General features: G+C 41.4%; 1 protein-coding gene across 1 annotated transcript; it reads left to right on the top strand.

Moving 5' to 3' along the window:
* The first annotated feature begins 282 nt into the window (after nt 1-282).
* On the top strand, nt 283-18308 carry LOC130916696 (ceramide kinase-like). Its single transcript, XM_057837595.1, has 12 exons — nt 283-650; nt 4528-4662; nt 8126-8248; nt 8317-8442; nt 8533-8599; nt 8669-8814; nt 9064-9138; nt 9221-9479; nt 11898-11977; nt 14923-15140; nt 15218-15435; nt 16311-18308. Exons 1-12 carry the CDS (start codon nt 515-517, stop codon nt 16396-16398), a joined length of 1671 nt encoding a protein of 556 aa, XP_057693578.1. The 5' UTR covers nt 283-514; the 3' UTR covers nt 16399-18308.
* The last annotated feature ends 632 nt before the right edge of the window (nt 18309-18940 follow it).

The following is an 18940-nucleotide window of genomic DNA, read 5'->3' as shown; positions in this document are numbered from 1 at the left end:
TTACTCTAGTTAAACTTTACCCATTTTTCAGATAAGTGTTCTGCACTGACTGGCGCTGCTTTCACAAAAACGAACCATACCGAATTCCTAAATACGTTCAAAGTAAAACAGGGTTTCCAACAGATTTCAACAAGTGAAATTTAATGTGCATCGAGAAAAATGGATCATAACTTGGACACCATTGCAGTGACGTGATTTCAGGCAATGCAGCGCAATTTAACATTTATGTACAGTATTGCTCATTTTTAACGACCCCACTACGAGTTTGACGTTAGTACTTGAATGCATCATTAGGCCACTCCCACTTCCGGTAAGAACCGCTATCTTGGGGAGCAAAAACAACCTGAAGCACAATCAGCTACTCGGTGGCCATTGAATCGGAAAATCCGATATAACTCTTCGGGATTCGGGAGAAGACGTCCACTCCTGAGCGGGTGGGTGGGACTCAAGGAGAAACATGACCGAAAAGAGGTAACCATTTCCCCCGGCCTGAAGAACGGACGGAACCGGTCCGATGGAGAGACCGGTGAAGCTACTGCTCTTTTCCGAGCTGCGCGTCCGCAACGTCTGCTACGAGGTCAGCCTGTGCAGGTCACTGCTTACCTGGAAGAGGCGAACCGCCAGCCCGGTGTATCATCCGTTTAGACCCAGTAAGAGCCCTGCCGAACCGAACGATGACCTCCACCATTTTTGTCCTTCTTTGTCTCTCAGATTACACTCTTCGAGTAAACGTTCTTGCGTGGCAAACAAAACACGACGAGCTGACGACGATTGAAGCACATTTGTGCCGTGTAAATTGTGTGACATTAATGTCTGAAATATATATTTTTTATTAATTAGTGATTCAATTCATATTATTCCACACGTCTTAATTTTAAGTTTTTTACCAACATCCGCTTACGTAAATAGCCACGTGCCATTAACAGTATCAAAAAAAATCACGAGGCTTTGAGAAAATGTTGAAATTTGGTTAACTGTGCAGTGATGAGTAAAAGAGAAATAAGGCATTGTAGGTGCAGCTCGGTTTTAAGTGTCCATTTGTGCCAAAATATGCAATGGCGACCAATCCATTTGTTTGATTTATGCCCTGCGATTGGCTGGTTACCACTGCATTGCTTGATGAAATGTACTCTTACCTTTCACTGACAATCACTGTTGTTTGCCCTATTTAGGGATGCAACGATAGTTAAGTCACGATTCGGTACGATTTTCGATACGAGGGACACGATTTTCGATTCGATTCAATACATTTAATGCTTTGAAACAAAAAAAAAATCATTTTTTTTAACGTTTTATTTTACTAACAAGCAAAAATAACGATGCCATCATATAAACATGCATTTTAGTGCATAATATTTGTATGCTTACTTCTTACTGATCTGAAGAAATTTTGTATAAAAGCACTGAGAACAATCTTTACTGTTTGTAAAGTGAGGCTGGGCACACTGTTGATTGCTAAAGCTAGCTTAGCAGCTATGTTTACCACATGAGCAAAACATCCAATTTGTGGTCTAAGTCTATCTGTGTTACGGACTGAATTAACAATATTTGCAGCATTATCTATTAGAGCTGGGAATCTTTGGGCACCTAACGATTCGATTACGATTCAGAGACTCCGATTCGATTATAAGACGATTATTGATGCACCCCCCTCCTTTAAAAAAATTTTTTTTTTTTTTTATGTTTTGTACATTAGTTCCAAAATTGTTCAAAAATCATCCCAGACTAAACCAAACTACTATTTCAGTATCAAGTTAACATATAACAGTAAAAAAATATACAAAAATAACAGTAAATAAAAAAACTCCAGTCCCCATTCAGTATCAGCAGCTTTAAACAACATTCAATTAACTTAATGTTGTGAATCGACCGTTACAGTTGTTAAAATTACTCCCGTTATTCCATAATTTCCCTTCTGTCTACTTTTGTCAAAGTTTTAAAACTATTTCATCATTTAAAGATAGATTCAAGACAAGATTCTGCCGATTTAGGAGTATTGTAGATAAAAAGTTAATTAGGTACGCTACAACAGAGCCTTCTAGAGAGGTCTACTGCTGTAAGATGGCGGCTGTTTACTTTCGCCGGAAAGTCTGTCGTTTCGCATGTCTGTTCAATAATACATGTTTTAACACCGACGTCGTCCGTCATTTTGCATCTAGTTCTACATATATATGATATCTACTGTAGCCGTATGTTTGTAGCAACTAGCAACTGGGCGTTGTTTGTAGCGGCTGTCATCAGGTATGATTGTTTTTTTATCTTTTATCTAGCGGCATGAGTTGAACATATTTACTCTCGGTCCGTTCCTCATTGCGTCCCAAAGACCGCACTGACTGTGTTTTACTTCCGCTTTACCTGGTATAATTCAATAATCGGAATTTGGATATTTGTGAATCGTTCTCGAATCTTCCACGGCCGAATCGCGAATAATCTAAGAATAGGAAATTTTGCACGGCTCTATTATCTATAGTCACTGGTATGGATTGATTTGGCCTGCTTAACTTCCATTCAGTTATGGCGGTTTTTAATTCATCGATGTAGTATATGGACTAAGCGTCCCGTGATCACTCTGGGCTCACGCAGCCAATGGCATGGGATCTAACGTAGCACATCTAGGTTGCTATTTGATGATATCTAGTGTGTGCACGCGAGTGTTGTCGGGGCATTAAAAAAGTTAACAAGCACCACAGAAGTCATGTCTGTTTATTACTGCACAACACCAGTATTTACTGTAACAATCGACTTTCATAAACAGGACGAGTTTGAAGTACAGCACTCTTATTTGCCACTCATTGTTCATCATGTAACCATGAGATAGCTCTCAGTGTCGTCCCGGGGTGTCCAGCTGTCTATTGTCAAAGCGAGGTTGTTCGTAGCAGACAAGTCGGCAACAATATATTGGTGGACTTTGTTGTACGTATCCGTAAAGACAGTCTTTGTTAAATATGTACGAGTGGGGATAGCATATCAGCTCACCCAAAATGCTGCCAAACAACGGATCTGTATGACATTGAAGCCGGCAAGCCGCCTCTCTAAGTTTGTCTTTCTTCACGAGCAATGATCCTCGTGCACCACACCTCCAACCTTTCACCTGGCCATACGAGACTAACTTCATTTGAATGTTCCTCATGCCATTCTTTATCAATGATATTCAATGATTATGATGCGAAAATGTTGGGTGTTTCCATTATAATTGTTTTTTTTTTTTTTTTTTTTTTTTTACAAATTCTTATTTCATCATCTATGAGATGTACTGTAATTGCCCAATACACACTGGCGCTGCTTTTAGGTGCTGTAGGACAATGTTGGAATCGCAATCCCATTGTTTGTCTTTATGTGCCCTCTGTGATTGGTTGATGACCAGTCTGGTTTTGGTCTGATAAAAAGCTGCATCCACCAGTGAAGATGGTTTTGGACTGAACTTTGTGATAAAAAGCTGCATCCACCAGTGAAGATGGAATGTCAACTATGACATCAGCTATGTTGTTTGCCAAGTCCATCAGATAAACATTACTAATGAACCATGAGAACAACAAAAATAGTAGGCCACTTGAACCCTAATAGTAACACAAATTCAAAGCATTTCAGCATCACGAAATGTGTTTACTGTATTTATGTGTGTGTGTGTGTGTGTGTGTGTGTATATATATATATACTGTATAATTGATCTAATGTGAATTAAAACATTGATCAAAATTAAAATGAAAACAAATACTCTCAGGTCATGGCTCCCAGTAACACTCAAAGATATATATAATAATAATCTATATATAATAATAATAATAATAATATATATATATATATATATATATATATATATATATATATTATATATATATTAATAGTATTTAACTCATTGCCTGTCATTGACAATGATTGTTTCAGTGCGATTGATGGTGTTTAAGAAGGTCCAATTGGATTGGACATGCAGTGCCGTCAATGGGTGCCAGTCTGTTAAACGAGTGCTCTATAAAGGGTTGGCAACTAATCATAATTTATATTGTTTTAAAGTAAATAAATAAAGGCTTAAATCTATGAAGGTTGACACCTTGACTCTTTATAGTTTCAACTGACCTCAGACATGTTGCCATGACGACAGCCGGAAAAAGTCGAACTACTTTGTGAATCTTTAATGTTTGTTCACCTCCTGCCTGCTGAGTGCGGTTGAATTCTTATATTCGGTTACGCTAGAGCAACACTTCTTATATTACTTCAAAGTCAACATGGAAAAACTCACATTATTTTGGTTTTTCATCGTCAGTACCCGGTATTACAAGGCATAGTGATAAGTGTCTGAGAAATCACCTTTAAAGGCTTGCCTTCCCTTTAATAGTCCTACTTTTTGACTAAAGTTAGCAAGTTTCTTTCTTTTATAAGAATGTGCATTGAAGGTGTGCCACTTCAGCTCTTTATCAATCATATTGTTCCGCAGTCAGGAAACAGGAAGTTGTGACTTCACGCATTAGCCATGTTGTTCTTTTCCCAGGAAATAAACTCTGCTGTGTTTTTGTTGGGTGCGTGTTCCAGGTGTGTGTCAAAGTGTGTGTGTGTCAGAGATAATCAGCGTGCAAGAACAGGAAGAGGAGGAGAACAGCAGAGAAAATGGCAGCTGGAAGAAGATCGGAGAGAGACGGAATAAAAATGGCAGCTATTCTTTCACAGGTGCATGTTAAAAAAAAACTTTAATGACTTACTCCACGCACATTGATCTTATTATTATCGTATAGCTGTATTTATCAGGTTTAGCACAAAAAAAAAAACTTGACCAATCAGTGGGGTCCATCTTATACATAATATCTTAATGTATATAAATTAAAAAAATATATATACAAGAACTGAAATTTAATTGATAATGAAGATGAAGAATTTAACGGATTTGTTAGTGATATGGAGAGGAATGCTTCGCTCATATAATATTCCGATTTTGGTTCCATCCACTTTTTTGGCACGCTGCGCCGAATTCACACCATATAAACGTTCACGTGACACAGGTTTTCTTTGACTTTATTCCCAGAAAACGTGCCAATTCACTCTTGTTGATTTTCAACTCGGACCTGAAAAAAAAATCTCCATCGGTGGTCATTTGTTTTTCCTTTTCTTTTAACCTGTCCTGTTCAGCTGCTTGACACGGAGAATGGAGATCTGAGTGTCTGATTGGACGGAACAGTTTTAATGTATCCCATAGGACTATGACATACTCCCATTGTGATCATTCAACGTACCTCGTTATTAGGAGAAAACAGCGAACAGGAAGGAGTTATGGGGGAACAGACGAAAAGGAGACAAAAGAAGCACAAACAACAACAACAAATAAATTGAACGCCTACACTAACTATATAAATATTTTGGTGCTATTGTTAGCTAGTTGTATTTGCGGTTGACACCATGTGGGGGGCCTGATGACCAAGGAAAAGGGGGGGGGAGTGGAGTGTACACAAATCAGCCATGTGGTCTAGAACAGGGGTCCCCAACCTTTTTTGCACCACGGACCGGCGTTATTCGGGTCTTTTTTTTTTCACGGACTGGTGTTCTGACAAATTTTGCAACCCATCAAAAATTGCGACGATGCGGTTCTGCGCATCCGCGTAACGTTAAACATAGCCGCAAAATGCGCAAATGCAGTGATTCCAAAGTAAACACTACAAACTTTCTTGAAAGAAAGGAATATTAACTTACGTTTGATCATGGAAGGACTTGTAGAAAAGTTCTCCTTAGATTCATCCTGCCATGTAAGCTGCACACAACAGCTGCACACCGCGCTCACCATTAACGACTTCGCTTTGTCGTTAAACATTAATTAAGAAGCCCGCTTCACAAAGATACGATGTTGGAAATTGTAGCAAGGTTTTCAATGCTCTTGTTGCGATGTCAGGATATTTCAGAATGACTTTAATCCAGAACCTCGGTAGAGTTGTTGTCTCAAATGTACGTTTAATAAGGTCGCCATCATTTGCGATCTCTGTTTATTCACAAACGGGTCAGGAATCCACTCCTTCGCAGTTCGTGGGTCTTCGAGGTTGTAGGCTCGTCAGGTGCCCTTTTCGCCGTAAAAATATCCTTTTCGCCGTAAAAATATCTCCAAAGACGTCTGTTTTCCAGTTCGCTCCTGTGCGGGCTAATTATTTCCGGGAACAAATGTGCTGCGCCCGCGGCCTAGTAATACGTTATTATCGAGGACAAGCACACATAGATATATTATATACACAAACAAGATGTACTGCTAGCAGTCCAATCAATGGACTTCTATGACAACATTGTAATCTATCCCGTAGTATTATATCTAGAGTAGACAGAGATATTGGTGTGTTAAGCAGGGGCACAGGGTTAATTCGGCCAGAATGCGGTCATTATTAAATTATTATTTCTGTGCGGCCCGGTAGCAAATGCGCCACGGACCGGTATCGGTCCGCGGCCCGGCAGATGGGGACCCCTGGTCTAGAACCCAGTGTTTGTGTGAATCCCTTGTGAGTGAGAGTATGTTGGCATCCTGTTCTATGCTGTCTCATCGCAAATCCTGACACCCGGATTTTCTACTTGAGTCTGCCTAATTGCAACTAGTCATGCGTGAATCCCATCAGACATGTGATAGTTCCACGGACGAGTGGAGATGCCGCTTGGGTGCCACCCCAGGGCCATGGCTCTTCCCCAGCCAATCGGGGGGGGCGATCAAGCACAGCCCATCCCTCCTCCCGCAGTCCATCAAAGGGCTGTCGTCATCCCCCCGGATACCAGGGTGGTCCCCCGGGCCATCTGCGCCCCCATCAACCAGCCTTCAGGGATGGGATAAGGTCACACGCTACCACCCCCCACCTGCAATAAGCCACTCCCGTGGCCCCCCAACCTGCATGGCTCATCGCGGGACCCCAACGGCCCACAAAGCCCAGGACTGGGCAGGATCTCCCACAGAAGCAGGCGATACCCAGCCAACCCACCAGCACCCAGCCAGCAACCCATGCCGGAGCACAGGGTGGATACACAGTCTGAAAGAAAGCGGAAGGCCGAGGCAGGAGAACGCCGAGAAGCCGCCGTGGAACGGCGCAAGATCGGAGCCCCGACTCCCTTCCCCTGCGGTCGGCAGCCCAGGCAGAGAGGAAGCCACGGCCAGGGAGCCACGCCATAGAGAAAAAAGTGTGGGACCCACCTACCACCTATTGCTGTGGCTGCCAGCTCCCCGACTGGCAGCCATTACCCAACACAGTGATGGATTGTATGGGGAGGGTAGTTTAGTGTATGCATTAAAATAGGAAAGTCCGGTTGAAGGCAGTGGGACCGCCGCATGGAAATTCTACCCATCCGCCTGTCCCACTGCCCCTCCCTGGCACTCTCCCCGTGGAGTATGATGTATGTGGTGCGTTAAAAGAAGTGCGGGAAAGACTGAGCCTGCCGTGAGGAGGCACCCGTGATGTGACCCCCCTAACTGGTCCCATCCATCCTACAACCTCTGTGTGTGATGCATTAAAATTATTGGGGAGCTGGCCCAGGACTGTAAAGCCCCGTTCCGACTAGGTGCCAGGGTGAAAGATATTTACGGTGCAAAGTGAAGAGTGCGTGACTTGAGAGGCAGGCCCCCCCAGGCGTGGCTCTGTCCGCCAGAACAACCGGCCGCAGGGCGGGAGAAGTACCAGGGCCCAGACCAACCCCCGCCCCAGACCAGGTGGTCATTACTTTTGATGACAAAAAAAAAAACGAACTCAAAATTGCCCCAAATTAACAAGAAGTGACCCAAAATGTACAGGAAGTGCTTAGCGAATACCCCCAAACAATCAAAAAGTGACTCAAAATCAACAGAAAGTGACCGAGAAATGGCGTAAAATTAACAAAGATTGACCCACGTTGAACTCATTTCCCACCGTTGACATAGACATCCAATTTATTTAAACTGGGCGGACTGACTGTGAATGTTATCTTTTAGGGTCATTAACGGCGCTAGACATCCAGTTCATTTTGACTGGGAGGGGCGATTTGCCCTTCCCAGTCAAAATGGATTAGAAGTCTAGCAGCGCAACGGCAACCAATAAGTTAACAAGTGACCAGAAAATGCCCTAAAATTAATAGGAAAGCATAAACTCTAAAGTAAAAAAGTGAAACCTAACTAAAGATGCGTTGAATTTTTGTCGCATTGTAGTGTCGTACGTGGAGAGGTGTCGGCAACACCGCTGGCGGTGCGCTGACGTAACCTTCACGTGTCCGCAGGCGGGGTTGTGCCGACACTGGGTGAGCACCATCAAAGAGCAGCTGGCAGCCATTAGTACGTAAAATAATATGCGCATGGTTGTCATGTGATGTTGTGGGTCACGTTGACTTGTTTTGTTACAGGTTGCAGACCCACACAGCTTCTGGTGTACATCAATCCGTATGGCGGCAAGCGCCAGGCTAAGCGCATTTACCAACAGAAGGTGGCGCCGCTATTTGCCCTGGCTGGCATTGGCACACACGTCATGGGTATGTCATCAGTATGAGTCAAGCAGTATGACTGAAGTACATTTTTATTGGGGGGCTTGGTCTTAGTCATCCATGTGTGCGTTACCATAGTGACAGAGTATGCCAACCACGCTCGGGACCACCTGAGGGAGGAGGCGGAGCTCAACAAGTTCGACGGGTGAGTATGCGGGTGTCACAACCGTTTGGGCTCACAACCCCGCTCTAATGAATGCCGTGCCCCCATCAGCGTGGTGTGCGTGGGCGGCGACGGCATGTTCAGCGAGATGGTGCACGGCTTGGTGTGGCGGATGCAAAAAGATGCCGGCGTGGACGTCAACGCTCCCGAGCAAACACTCGTCGCCTGCTCGCTGCGGATCGGAATCATACCGGCAGGTCATGACTGTTTTCACGCACCGCTAAGTTAATTGCTATTTGGCTGTTTACTTATAGGGTTTGTTAGTTTGGTTTTATTCTGCACAAATGTTTTTTTTAGTCCAGCACTATTGACTCATTTGCTGCCATTGACTAAAATGGTCATCAAATCTGTTTGAACTGTGAATGCTGGCAGTGGTCTTTCAATCAAATTAGTGCCACCGGTACAGTTTAATCCTCCTTTTTGATGTATTTATTTTAATCCTTCAGGTTCCACAGACTGTATCTGCTTCGCAACAGTGGGCACCAATGACCCCGTGACGTCTGCCCTGCACATCATCGTGGGTCAGTCACTCACCACGTATTTAGCAGGACAATCAGAAATTAGACTATCTGACCAACTAACTAGGTAATTACTTTTTTACAGGCGACAGCCAGCCGATGGACGTATGCTCGGTCCACCACGACGACAGCTTCCTGCGCTACTCTGTGTCACTGCTGGGGTACGGCTTCTATGGCGACGTGTTGACGGACAGCGAACGGAAGCGGTGGATGGGCCCTGCCAGATACGACCTGGCCGGTCTCAAGATGTTCCTGACGCACCATCACTACGAAGGCACCGTGTCCTACCTGCCGGCCAGTAGCAGTGTCGGAGCGCCCAGGGACACGTCCAGGTGTCGATCCGGGTGAGGACAGGTTTCAGATTATTTTTTAGCAGTGTTAAGGATTTTAAAGTTGGATCTGTGTTTCAAAATAGGAGTTCAAGCCATTGTCAGAGTTTTAAAATAAGGTTTCACCCTAGGGTTTTATACGGGGGCCAAGAAATGTCAGGCGAAATACAAAGTCCAAACACTTTGTAAAAAGAATAATGCAGGAATGCAAATTTCCACATCACCGGTGTTGTTTTTGGCAGCCCTGTTAATTTTCGTCTTAATTTTTGGACGATAATTCTCATTAGTCATATTTTAATCATCTCAAAATGTGTTTGTTTTCAAAATTTTTTTATCTATTTATTTTTTACAAAAACTCGAGACTAATTTCGTCTAGTTTTAGTCCACATTGACTCAAAATGTTTGCGACTGTAAAATTGAAAAAAATTTACAGTATTGGCCCGAATATAAGACGGTGTTTTTTTGCAGTGAAATAAGATTGAAAAAGAGGGGGTCATCTTATATTCGCGGTCTAGACATTATACCCATTCACGACGCTAGATGGCGCCAGATAAGCGATGTTCTATCATTACAGATCTCAGCTACTAGTTTAACAAGTTTGTATTATTTTATTGCAATGTTTTTCCTTATTCAGATTTCTTTCAAGACTACAGTTACAGTTAGACTTCACTTTGATAGTTAATGCAGTTATTGCAATTTTGTTGTTTTCTCTCAATAGATTGGTATATTTACATTTCAAAAACCAGAAGACATTCATTTACGAATGTGATTGCACTTTAGTTTACATATTTACATGTTCAGATATTAAGATTTGATGACGCAAAATAACATGCTTTTTCTCACAAATATATTGTTATAATTATTTGTTTCAGATGTACTGTAATTATTTTCTGTATAAAAATTAATTTGGTGTTCAAAAAGTCTTTTTTCAAACTTGTCTTATATTCGGGTCAATATGGTACTCCAAAAAAATAAATAAAGGTTTTCAACTATTTAAAATGAACATTGACAGACGAGCACATATTGTAGCGTCCACAAGGACAACGCCAACTTGGTGATAACACACACTCAGCAGGAAAACAGTACATTTTCAATTAATTATACCCACCTGGACGCCATGAACTGTATGAGGGGAAAAAAATTGTCCGACAGTTTAAGAGGACGCTCGCTGTTAGCATTAGCGAAAGCCAATGCTATGCTAAAGCTATAAGTTACATTTAGTGTGTGATGATCACTCAGCACAGACCTTTAAAGGCTAAATTAATATTGCATATATTCTCTGGCCAAGATAAGAAAACAAATTTTACCGTGTGTGCGTGTGTGGAAGCCTGATGACTGGAAAGGACACTGGTGAGTCTGTAGGGAAGGAGCTGCACATCACATGAGTAACACAACCAGACACTGCTACGATGCAGACTAGCTACATAAAATGTCAAATAATGTGAACGGAAACTATTTCGCATTTTCGCCTCTTTCTCGTCCGGCGAAAACTGTCATTTGTCCCGTTATGTTTTAGTCTTCCAAAACACATTTTTAGCTTGTTATCATCTCGTCATTGTCATGAAAAAAGTTGGCTGACGAAATATTTTCGTGATCATCATCGTTGTGCACAACACAAAACAACAGCAAACAACACAAATGCCAATTGCAAACGCTTTTCAAAAGAAAAAAAGCATGAAAGCAATTTAGTCAAAGCATGATTGCTAATAGCCACAGCACACATGCAAATAGCCAAGACAGGAACCCCACTTGCCGCAACACGAATGCAAACGTCTTGCAACACATACGCAAATGGATCGGAACACAACTGCAAAAAGTCACAGCACGGATGCAAATGCATGACCCAGAAGTAGACTCAGTTCTACGGAAGTAGACATGAGGACTACAACTCCCGCCCTGCAGCTGCCACCACTGTAGAGATATTCACAAAGCAATATTTACCAAAGTGTGAAGTTGTGAGCGAATTTCTGTAACTTATGTTTTCAAGCTCTGCACATGTCGGGATGTGAAGTGAAAACAGGGTTGTAGTCCTCATGCATACTTCCATGAAATTTAGTCTACTTCTGGGTCTTCCTCTTGCATTCATGTCTTCTTTAATTGGGGTTCATGCTTTTGGCAATTTGCAATCGTGCTTTGGGCAATTGGCCATCGTCTTGTGGCAGTTTCCATTCGTATTTTTTGTCTTTTTGCAAAGTGTTTGGACTTTGCATTTCACGTGACACTTTTGGGCCATTGTAGTTTTAACCAAGGGATAGAGTTTCAAAATCTGCGTTTTAGCTAGGGTTAAGCTTTCAGCGTGGTTTCAATAATAGTTTAGGGTTTGAAAATAGGGCACCAAGCCTTTGTTGGGATTTTGAACAAAGGTTAGGGTTTGAAAAAAATGTGCCAGGATCTTCAGGTAATGACCAGAATCATTGTTGTTTTCTTTCTCAGTTGTTCGGTTTGCCAGGACAACCAGAAACTTTTGTTGGAGAGAGCCAACATCTACCGAGTGGACTCCGACGTCGATAGCGGTGGGTTACATACACCTGCAAGTTGTCAACACATAAACTCTCTCAAAATCTATAAAGACTTTTTAAATTGTTGCCAAGAATGTTTGTCGGATGCGGGGGGGGGGGGGGGGGGGGGGGTAGAAACTTTAAAATTTTGAAATTCTGTCCGAGTTAAAACCAAACATTCGCATATGCTGGTAACAACAAGACAGCCTGAGACGTTGACAATGACCTGTACTCGTGAAAAAGTCAATTGCGAGCGGAGGGAGAAAACACCTTGAGGAGAGAGTGAGATTACATAGAAAGAAAGACTATTCTGGGAAAACAAAAACATTAATTGAGAAAAAAAACACTTCTCAGCACATGTATGCTATCTTATGCAAACTCGAGGGTTTCACAGACGGATACGTGGGGTGCACCGCATCAAACTTATTTTTCCAATGCACAGAGTTTGCATGTAATCCTAGAAAATGCTTGGATTTTACTGTTGTGTTTTGAAAAATGCTTGAATTTAGCGTGAAGTCCTTGAAAATGCTTGCAAGTGTAAGCGACACAATATTTCTCTACACTCTGTCTAAGATATAAATTATTAAAGGAAAATAAAATAAATTCGCTTCATCGCTGCAACACGCTCGTTCTGAAATTGCTTTCTTTTGATGTCCCGCGTCACAGCTTCGCTCCCAAGAGTGCAGTGAATTTGAGTCCGTGCGTGAGTAGTTTGGAGTTTATTCAAGCGAACAGTATACAAATACAGCTGTATTTAAATGCATACATGTGCATTTTCTGTGGTTTAGTACAATACCTTTATCGGATGACCAGTTCCTTTTTTCGGGATGGAAGCCACTTCACTCGGCTTCATCACCGTTAGGCCTCGGCATACTCACATGGCTCTCGATCAACAGCCACTTATCTTATTTAAAGGAGTAAGCGCGATTGTAATAGCGTCGTATAGAACTTTACTAGTTTTGGCGAGAATTTAATAGTTTTTTGATGTTGTTTTGAACTACAGTTCCACTCAAATATACATGGATATATCATTTAGCTTAGCAATTGGAGCTGGGCGAGCCATTTTTCCTGTGTCCCAAACAAAAAAGCGTTTGTATCAAGGTTTCCTTGGCCATGACCGTTGCATCTCCGTCCACCAAACACCATGCTATTACTACGCCCACACCTCTGCTATTGGATGCACTCGGAATGCACCTTCTAAGAGGGTTTCAGAATCGGCACCCTTCAAACTAAATTTCTTGAGCTTCCGGGGTCAAAGAACATTTTGGAAGATGTTTGTGTGAAGGCACTATAGTTTATTTCTGCTTCATTGTAAAAAACGCAAACAAAAAAACCCAAAGGGATATCGTTTAAAAGGTATTGGAAAAACAGGAAAATTGGTCGTGAAAGTCCTTAAAGAGCATACGACACCAGAAAAAAAGTCTTAAATGGCATTATTATGTGAATTAGAATCATATTTTGAGACGATTCGACCATATACAACAATTTAGCAAAGCGCAGATGACGAGAAATTAGTCTTTTAATCTGCCGGTTAGCCACGCCTACAATTATAGGGCTTTAGCGTCCCCAACAGGTGGATGACGTCAGCGGTAGACTAGGATCATCGGTTTTACTATTCAGCCCATTGAGGGGGAATTGTTCAGAACGAGGAAAACGAGACGAAGAGAGCTGCAAAATGTCATTGTTTCAGTCTCTCTACTCACAATATTTTTACAGGATATTCTTTTTATCCAAGTATTTTCCCCAATAGCTATATAAATGGCTTGAGAAGGACCAGTCAGCCCGTCGAGGGGGAACTATTCACAATGAGGAAAACGCGACGAAGAGAGCGGCAAAATGTCATTGTTTCTGTCTCTTTACTTCAATATTTTTTACAGGATATTCTTTTTACCAAAGTACTTTCCCCAGTTGCTAAATAAATGGCATGGTCATGACAAATAACTTCTGCTAAATGGAATATAAAATAATAAAAATCCATTTATTCAAGACGACATGGCAAAATTACTCCATAATGGTCAAAACAGTCGACTTTACCTTTACTGTCACACCTGCCGAACGATATTTTATGACACCTAAATCGGACATATGTCATTTCCCTTCCCCGGCTTCGGAGAATGTAAACAGACCAGAAGGAGTGACAGCTAGCCGACATGCTAACCCGAACCGAGGGATGTTTCAAAGTCTTCGAAGTGGAAAATCACACATAACTAGCCTGGATTATTTGACATGACGACCCGGTTGTCGAGTTTCTTTGCGGATCGGCAAACCGCCCGGCGGAGAGCAATTTACAGTTCGTTCCCTGGAGGAGGGTGGCTGGAATTGTTGTGTAGCTAACGTGCTAACAGCTAACTGCTAATGACCGTGAGGATAGCTTTTTACATGCCTATCAATGATCAAACGTTAAGTAGTCCTTTATTTAAAGGAATTTTATAGTGTTTACTTTGTAATCACTGTATTCGTATTTGACATAATACAAAACAAGATGTTTACTCACTTCCTTGTAAGTCCAATGGTCCCACAGTAAATATCCACGGTGAATGGGAACCTTTTGAAACTCCAAAAAGGCGCATACGCCTCTCCCGCATACAGAATGATTTTTCTGCAGCCGTTTGGCTGGCGTGATGCAAAAAATAAAAGTATTAATCCGCAAAATCAGCTGAATCCTTCGTCCTCATACACAACAGTACACTGTAGCGTGAAGAGGACGTCTTCTACCGTACACGTCACAGCGCCCTCCTCCTCAATGCGAGACCGAAGCCGGAAGTCACTCATTTTCCTGGCGCGGGATTCAAAAAACTAAATAAATATAGCGATCGCTTCCACACACATCCAAGCGGTCCATATCATTCAGGAGCATAAAATACCGCGTGTATTATGAAATAAACATGCTTTTTCGTGTCACAAGCACTTTAAGTGCTTGAATTTGGCCATGAAAAATATGTATAAACCCCCGAATGCAGACAATGACACCAACGACGCTGACGGCTGGCGGACGATCCGCGGGAAGTTTCTGGCCATCAACGCGGCCAGCATGAGTTGCGCGTGCCCCCGCAGTCCCAAAGGCCTGTCACCTGCCGCCCACCTTGCCGACGGCACCGCCGATCTCATCCTGGTGCGCAAGTGCTCCCGTTTCAATTTTCTCCGACACCTCCTGCGTCACACCAGCAAGGATGACCAGGTGAGTGCCTGAGCCGGCGTCCTTCCGTCGGTCGTCACCGGCGTCCGTCCTCTCGTGCATCTCCTTCCGTCCCCCAGTTCGACCTGTCCTTCGTAGAGGTGCACCGTGTGCGGCGCTTTCGATTCACGCCCCGACACTGCCGCAGCGACTCAGAGCTGGAACTGGACCCGCCGGACGGGAAGCACCAGATATTCGGCAAAATCTGTCGCGACCATCCGGCCTGCGGCTGCGCGCCCGCCTTCAGCAGCTGGAACTGCGACGGCGAGATCCTACAGCACACCGCCATCGACGTCAGGTCACTGACACCTCCTAATTTTAGAGATTTGCACTTCATCTGGAAAAATTTGAATGCTTTCTTTCTTTTAAAATCAGGATTTTTAATTCTAAACTACTCTATTTGGGTTTATTCATTCTTGAAAGAACCTTTTTCAAGAAATTATGCGTGTAATATTAAGAAATATTTTCATAATACTGTCGACTTTGTTGAATTAGCTTTTTATCTCGAAATTGAAAAATGGAGAAAAAAATGTGGGGAAATCTAAATCTTTGAATTTTAGCTTTTGAAAATATATAATACATGCGAATATAATCAGGAGAGCTTACTTTAAGAAAGAAAAAAACACTTTTGAACTTTTTGAAGTCTCCATCTCATAATATTGACCCAAAGCCCTGAAAAATGATTTATTTAAAATGTTATTTGCTCGTGTGCCACCACACTAAAATCATGTTTTCTTATGTTACTTTCATGAAAGGAAAATGGATTTATAATTTGTACTGAAAAAAATTCTTGGAAGAGTTAAGACTTGTACACTCAATAACAGTACCAAAAAAAAAAAAAACTATCCAAAAAAACATCAGGCACTTGTCCATACAATGTCCCAAAAACATCAAACTCATTGTCTAAAGATTTCTCAGAAGTCATACTGTTTAATTAAAGACAATCTTTTAGCTTTAAAAAATGTCTAAATATTTCTCAGAAGTAATACTGTTTAATTAAAGACAATCTTTCTAGTTTAAAAAAAAAAAAAAAAAAAAAAGCTTCAATCTATGTCAATTATGATCCTGAACTTTTTTAAACATAAATTTTGAATTTTTCCTTTAACTCCTCACGTGTTGCTTTATCACCCTTTCACTCAGGTCATCTGACGTTGCCTCTTGTTGTTTCCCCAGAGTGCATTGCCAGCTGATCAAGCTGTTTGCCCGTGGTATCGAGGAGGCACCCATGTTCGACGAGCTGACTCCTCCCCGCTCCATGTAGACCGAACGCTTCGGACATTCTGACGCCGCTTGGTTTCAAGTGGTCCGATCGGTTTCTGTTCACAAGGGAAACTAAATGTGCTTGCGCAAAACAAACAGAAAGGTGACACTGACACATACATATGCATATAGCATATAGCAGCCTTAGGTTGATGCCCAAATTTAGTCGGGTCTGAATTTGGAGAAGTGTTAGAACTGATTGCTGAGTCTTAAAGTTGACCTGCTGGCCTGAATGAGTGGGCATCTAGGAAGCACGGCGTGGGTAGTAAGGCGCAATGAGACGTCACACACTGTTACCGATTTCAAATCTGCTCGTTTGCAGAGCGTGTTGACTTACAAAAGCGATTGCAATCATATTGTAATTTTTTTTTAAAGGAATTTGGCAGCAGGTCCCCTTTAATATGGAAGCAATGTAAGAGATCAGTGTCCATAATACATATAAGTCGACATAGGCTCTGTTCTGCCCTACAAGTACCGTTAGGTCTGTCGCATGTAAAGTACAAGTCCTGCTAGTTTAACTAGCGTTTTGTTCATGTTTAGTCGGCTCTGAATTTGGAGTCCAGTTAAGTCTGACTGTTGAGTCTAATCATGAAAGCCTTGCTAGAATTTAGTATGTATAACAAATCCAAATCAAGTCTAGTCCGCTTAATGTTGTTGTTTAGTTAAGTCTGAGTTTGGACATTTTGGAACTCACCAAAGAATTTGGTCTTCAAGTGTTCTTGTTTTGTTGTGCGTCAGCTGCTTTTTCTTGCGTAATTTGACTGTTTTAAAGAAATGTCTGACTTAGGAATTTTTTCAAAATGTTACTTTAAATGTGATTTACTGGCACCTGTTACACGACAATGACGATCATTCCTTGAATGGTAAAACCGTGATGCTGTTTCATGTGGAAAAATAGGAAAACCAATTACATTAGACCTCATTTATGCTTAAAAATGACAATTATATTTTATTGTAATGTATTTTTTTAGATTGTTTAAATCCAACTTTTCAAATTCATTAGCATCTGTTACAACGTCAAATGCTGAACTTTGCCCTATTTGGGATTAATGAAAAGTTGTTTTTTCTGAAGAACAATTTCATTTTTAAAAATGTTTTGACTTTTTTCTTATAGTTAATAGTTTTTTGTTTTGTTTTGTTTTACTGTAAGATATAATTTTAGAAAAAAATACTTGTGAAAAGCTATTGGTAGTTCTTGAAATGTTTCAATTTGTTAGTGTCTGTTACACATCAACAACAACAAGAATCTCCCTCAAAACCTAACTTAACCTCCGCTTTGAGCAGGACTTGAAATTTTGTCTTGTTGAACTAAAATATCCTTTGGTGGCTCCTCCTGAATGTTAGCAATTATACAAATAAGGTTGGAAGTTCTCCAAGGAAGGCTTCAATAGCCGCCACTAATGTAGCGCTATTCGTAGTCGTCTTTATTTGTGTCTATATTTAGGTATGCATTTGTCTTATATCTTTTCTTTTTTTTTTTTTTTTCATCTTTTCTGAACTGAGCTGGACTCAAGATGAAGATGATGAAAAGTAGCAGTCCCACTGTTAGTGTCCATGTAGCTCCTCCTTTTTTCCTAGTGGCTAACAGGAAAAACAAGCCAATGCACACACTCCTGAGGTTTCACGCAATGTCCGCGTTGGCTTGAATTGTTACAATGGCAACATTGCTGGCGTCGACCACACTTTGCATGCTAATTGAATATCATTAGCATGCTAGCTGCTGGGCTTCTATGCAAGTTTTTGACGTCTATGCACTCCTGCTGCCAGTCAAATAAAAACCTTTCAAAGTTCATGTGACGTTTATTTTTCTGTTCATCTTAAGCCATTTTAATACATAATTCTCCACCCAACTAGGGTTGCCAACTTTCTGGGGGGAAAAAATAATAAGGGACACCTCATTGGTAAAGCCGGCCGGCCGGATAACCATCCATCACCCTTTAACCTTTTTTTTTTTTTTTAAAGTATAATATTTTATTCAAAACTGAATTAATTAGGTATATATTTGAATTATATAAGCACATGGAAAAAAACTTATCGACTGTATTTTTAATGCAAAATATACTAGAATAAAATCTGTCCGGCTAAATTTAAATTTAAAATTGTATAATTTAACAGTTAAGGATGTAAACTGTTACGCAGAAGGGAACTTTCCCATGTTGTGGAGAGAAAGTTTCATATCAACTTTTACATTGAAATGCAAGATGATATACAGTGTATGACATAAGTGAATACACCCCTCGCATTTCTGCAAATATTTAAGTATATTCATGGAACAACACTGACAAAATGACACACTTTGACACAATGAAAAGTATATTTGCAGCTTATATAATAGTTTATTTTCCCCTCAAAATAACTCAAAGCCATTCATATCCAAACCCCTGGCAACAAAAGTGAGTAGAACCCTAAGAAACTACGTACATCCCCAAATGTCCAAATTGAGTACTGCTTGTCATCTGCCCTCCAAAATGTCATGTGACTCGTTACAGGAGTGCTGTCAGCATTGCTGCAGAGATTGAAGAGGTGGGGGGGGGCCTTTTAGT

Source organism: Corythoichthys intestinalis, chromosome 5 (genome assembly GCF_030265065.1).
Source record: "Corythoichthys intestinalis isolate RoL2023-P3 chromosome 5, ASM3026506v1, whole genome shotgun sequence".
NCBI classification, from domain to species: domain Eukaryota; kingdom Metazoa; phylum Chordata; class Actinopteri; order Syngnathiformes; family Syngnathidae; genus Corythoichthys; species Corythoichthys intestinalis.
The sequence above is the reverse complement of the archived record's forward strand: the minus strand, read 5'-3'. Positions and strand labels throughout refer to the sequence as shown.